Genomic DNA, 5,383 nt, shown 5'->3' on the forward strand with positions numbered 1-5,383 from the left:
ACTAGATGTTATATACATATGTATAACATCTTTTTATTTTACAAAAAATATATTTGCTATAACTCTTCTATATTAATAACACTTTTTACAAATATTATGAATTAATGAAAGATAGCATAAAAACATTGTTACATGCAGTAAAACGTTGCAGCGGACATTTGTTGTTACAGAATATTTTGACAATACACGCGCGCGATGCACAAGGCATTGCACCAGAATCAATATTATACGATTAAAATCTTCAAATAAGCATGCATACATATTCTGCAAAAAATTCTTATTTTTAGATTTTTAACTTTAAGATTGAACTCAATATGATTTTGTTATCGAGATTACATCTCAATATTGTATTATAACTTGACTTCTTGTATGCAATACGTATAATTTGCTCCGTTTTGCGTCCTTATTTATGATTTATACCATTAATACAATTTACGTAAACATAAATAGATATTTTTTTACATAAAATTCGAAGAATATTATCATGCTCTGATTATTTCGCGATATGAAAGAAAGAAGGACCTGTAAATTACCTCATGTCCAAATATTGGTAGACTGACGTAATGCCGAGGCTGTAGTAAACAGGTACGAAGACGAAACAGACGATGGGATATGCCAACAGCATTCCGTATAGAGTCTCCCACATGGCACTACCTCGATAATACAGTTCCGAAGGATAACCCAAGAAGGACCTAACACCGAGGGTTCCACGGGCGATTGATAACATCATCGCACCCATCGACACGCTGCCGGTGGCAAACACGTAATTCGCCTTTGTCTCCTTTTTCTTCGTTTTGAAGTTTCCCCATAGCGGTATCAGGAAGGAAATCACGATGAACCCGATGAACACTAGATAGTCCACCACCATCGATGTGATATCAGTCGTCATCCTGAATCTCCACGGTTGCTTCGGGACTCCTGCGATCGAAGTTCGTCTGCACAATTGAAGATGCCAAGTTCAACAATGATTCATATTAGGAGTGTGTTACTCGATACTCTAGAAGCTGTCGATTACGAGGCAAGTGGCTTTCGAGAGATGCTCGAGTTGTCGAGTGCCACAACAATTGTTTCTATCGGAAGTGTCAACTTGGGATGCTTGAATGCTACCTCTAACGTGATTCTTGTCTGATCTTCGTCTGATCACTGCCCGTTGAAATATTACGAAGAGATTCGTATTCACGAAGATGATAAGCGTGATAAGTTCCGGAAAGACTAATAATGGAAATTCGCTGATAACACACGCTTATATCTTGTTCGCGTGTGTGCATATGCGCACGTAAGTCTCGTTATGCAATTTTACGTACATTTCAGATACATTAATATAACTCAATATGATCAATGTGACGCGATCGGAGCGACAGCACGTATTGACTATCAACGTGGTGAAGCACTTGACGTTATTATGCTAACAACTTTGAAGGAAAGAGAGAGAGAAGAAAGACGTAATCCTATATGAAAAAGAGACAGACGAAAGAACGGTGATGTAGTGGGAATGTGATGTGACGGAAGAAGGGAGCCCGGAAGAACACGGTAGCTTCTTATCTTCTACCACTATTGTTTATCGGCGTCGTGCCGGCACTTCTACATAAGCACTTTTCATTGAATTTATATCCCGTTCACTTCTCGTGAAAGAAGGCACCTGATCTTCTAAAGAGCATAATTGTTTATAAATGATCTATTGTTGAATAAATGTATGCAACAGGCCGTAAGAATGCTTACAAATTTTAATGCTACTTACGTCAATTCTCGCAACATTTATGTTGCCTTACAAAGGCATTCATCTCTTTAAAAAAAAGGAATGGTACACAATTATGCTTGTAAGTTTGCATACATGTTATTACAACATTATTGACAATTCATATTACCAAAAATAAACATATTCTAATAAGTATGACATTTTCGCGTATGAATATTAATCCTATTATACATAGAAATTATTTCGGACTTGTTTTAGGTGTAAGTGATAAATTTTTATATGATTGATTAGAGCTTGTTGTGCAATATATTATAGATTAATTGATACGTTGCGCTAGATAAAATTTATTTATAAGCTTTATTGTTTATTTTTCATGAAAAAGATTATTTTTTATGAAAAAGAAATCCACAAAAATAATTATAACATATAATCAATTTTAACATGTAGTTAAATTGATTTCCATGAAAAGTAAGACAATTGCCACTATATCACAAAAAGTTTAAGGATAATTGTTTGCAAGAGCCCGCGTTATTTTTTAATATCCCAAACTTTTTATTACTTCAACTCAACGCGTTTATTACGTAGGAGCTATAAAATCCTGTATAGTTCGTGAGGAACGGTTAATCCGGGAATTTTCTTGGATAAAAAGTTTTTTTCCAAGCATCATTCAGAGTAGGTACTTTTTGTAAAGCACTTTAATTTTGACATGTACATAGAGAAACGAAATATAATATAATGGTGCCTTTCATTCGCTACGAGAGAGAGATTCACTCTTATATTATCTTATATATTATATCATCTCTGTAGTTCCCCAATTTTGATAAAGTTGTTTACAAAAGTATAAATGGAGATAATGCATAAGAATTTTGCTTAATCACTGGTGCTATGATTTCCTTCAAGCGTTTACACGAAATTCTGAAATTTCGTTTTAGTTTAGTTTATTAACACTAGAACAATCAAATTTTTGACTACAAAAAAATTTTACCAATCTCATTAGTGAAATTAATATTATTAGTGTTAACAATTTAATTAATATTAATGAATTATTGCTCTAAAGATACATATGTATTATATAAATTCATATTGGAATGAAATTTACAATTAAGCTGTATGGAACTACCATTTCTGACTTAAAGGCAAACAATGCTCTTCCTTCGTTCACAAGTCAAGCTAGTAAAAAATATTTGTAAAATTGAGACGGAAAAGTAGTGAATTGTGTTTGGCATTCCTTTTCGTAGTAACTCCTCCGTGAATTTGTGGACTACTTCCCATTTTCTACTGTTCAAATTCATTCCTTATCCTATGCGATACCATGGTTCGCTCAGCATGGAACAATGCTGAGTACACAATACACATTTACGCGATATGCGTTCGGTGTGCAAAACGAGGACTTGGCCGGATGGCGTACGCGTTAACGTGAGTGGCCAATGAAGAACCAGCCTTCGTGGAGTTAACACAACCGAGAATCCATTGTATCACACTTGGAAACAATAGGTTTGCGAACCTCTCCCCCCCCCCTCTCTCTTTCTCTGTCGTTTGTCGTCCATTCCCTTTCGTTCTGGTTCTATTTTCCGTTTCGCTTTTAGCTCATTTTCCCTCGTCAGCTTTCTCTGAGAATGTGACAGTTCCTTTCACGTTTGCCCGCGTTTCTGGCAAACTTCGCTTTTGCTATTTTTGTACGATGTCTATTTTCATTCCGTGTCCGATCTTCTTTCTTGCGTCGCGTTTCAGCTTTATAGTTTATCGTATTCATCCCATTTTCCATCTTTTTACAGAATCGAAAATCATTTCTGACATTCGTTATCGTCGATAAAAGTGACAGGGCGCATATAGAGTGTACAGCAAGAAATCAGTAAAATGCTCGCGTAACGCCAATGTATGAATGCACGACGCACGTGTGCATAAAAGAAGAATCGCAAGCTAGTCGAGTGTAAAAATCGCAGCTAAATGTTCTGTAAACCATGCATCCGATGAGGTTGCTGCCAATTCGAGCGAAACAAGTTCCGAGGAAATACCATTATTTCATGACTCCTTCGAATCATGGGGAATGTAATTTGAATTATTCCGAGTAGTGATATTACTCAAAGAAATATTTAATTTTTGTCATATATATAATTTTTCAAATGTTTAATGATATGTCTATGACGTCAATAGAAGATCTTGTTCAATTTTTTCTTGAAAAACATATTTATATAATTTGACAGATTTCTATTGTAGTATTATCTAATTTCTTAAATATTTCTTTTTGTTAGATTAACTTTTTGCTAAATTAACTTTAATTTGTCTATATATATTTATCACATAAAGTTTTATTTTTTATAAGATCTGAAAATGTATCACTTTAAAATGCATAAATTGACGTTAACACTAATAAATTCTTGATATATCGTTGACAACAAATTGATGAATTTATAACAATGTATTTGACTTTATCTACGTTAATGATGATATGTCATAATGATGAAACTAAGTGGAATACACATAGCTTCCGGTGGCACAATTATCTTATGACTCAGACTGAGAACGCGTTTTGCCATCGTTGACATAAATAACGAAACAGAAAATAAGATTGTCATTGGAAGATTTATGTCATCACTTAATATTATTCGACTGTCTAATTAATGAAAGTTGATAAAATTCGTTAAGATATATATTGGCGCCGGTAAAGTACTAGTTCTTGCATATTATTCGCGAATGTGCATCAACGATGCACCAACGATTGTCACATCAAATAATATAATACACGTATAGGTACTTACTGATTTGATACTGCTCGACTATAGAAGATGATTTTCTCGTTACCTTAAAGCAGAAAATATAATAAATGATATAAATCAATTTAAATAAAAAAGATCAAATTGAATGGAATACTTTTTAATTATTATCAACATTTTAATGATAAAATTTGAACTCTTTCACTTTTTTATGTACTTTGTACCATGTTGTTCACGATAATGTCACGCGAAGAAAAACAAACAATTTTAATGACCGTCTCATGTTATCCAATAAAACAAGTGATTATTTTAAATATCTTTACACAAAAAAGAAATGAAAAAAAAAAGAGAGGCGAAGAGAGTTTTAACAACAAAGCACTTTTTTCGTAATACTTATGCGATTAACTGAAAAATAATGCTATAAAAAAGAGGATATTGATAAAAAAACGAGGCAAAATTATTCAACTTTCAATTTCAGATGTGTTTATGTTCCCATTTTATTTCGTTTATTAGATACCATCTTGATAAAAAACTCTTTATCTCTATTAAACATTTATTTTTATATCTATCACCATCATTTGTTATATCGGACAGGCTATGTTTTTTATAAAAATCCAACACTTATGAATTAGTATAGTAAATGTGACATTTTATAATTTTTGTACAATTATGAAAGAGATAGAGTTTAAGATTTAAGCAACTGTGACAACTCTATCGCAAGTAATATCAAATTCCAAAAATTTTCCATTGACTTGTCACACAAGTCGGGATCAAGATAACTTTTAATTTCCATTGTTACTACAGATTAAACATTTCGAGTTAATATCAACAAAATTAAACGTTCGCTTGTAAGAAAATTCCGGTAATAAATCATTGTGTAATACGTTTTAATATCTATAGCAATTCAACGCATGTACTTAATATATATTGCATAGATTAAATTTTTAAGAAACAAGCTACAAAACAAGATAGA

At 32.8% G+C, this 5,383-nt stretch overlaps 1 protein-coding gene across 4 annotated transcripts in view; it reads right to left on the reverse strand.

The window, feature by feature from the left end:
• LOC108748068 (sodium-coupled monocarboxylate transporter 2) overlaps nucleotides 1–5,383 on the reverse strand; it is a 29,657-nt gene that overhangs the window by 7,433 nt on the left and 16,841 nt on the right. Inside the window, exons 2-3 of one of the 4 annotated variants that reach the window (XM_018486050.1) lie at nucleotides 4,456–4,498; nucleotides 534–935 (exon numbers count right to left, since the gene is read on the reverse strand). In XM_018486050.1, the coding sequence (XP_018341552.1) occupies nucleotides 534–889 (356 nt within the window). In that variant the 5' untranslated portion in view covers nucleotides 890–935; nucleotides 4,456–4,498. Of the gene's footprint in view, nucleotides 1–533; nucleotides 1,452–4,455; nucleotides 4,499–5,383 lie in introns of those variants that run through there. The other 3 variants (XM_018486053.1, XM_018486052.1, XM_018486051.1) reach the window with 3 other exon arrangements.

Source organism: Trachymyrmex septentrionalis, unplaced genomic scaffold (assembly GCF_001594115.1).
Source record: "Trachymyrmex septentrionalis isolate Tsep2-gDNA-1 unplaced genomic scaffold, Tsep1.0 scaffold21, whole genome shotgun sequence".
NCBI lineage: Eukaryota > Metazoa > Arthropoda > Insecta > Hymenoptera > Formicidae > Trachymyrmex > Trachymyrmex septentrionalis.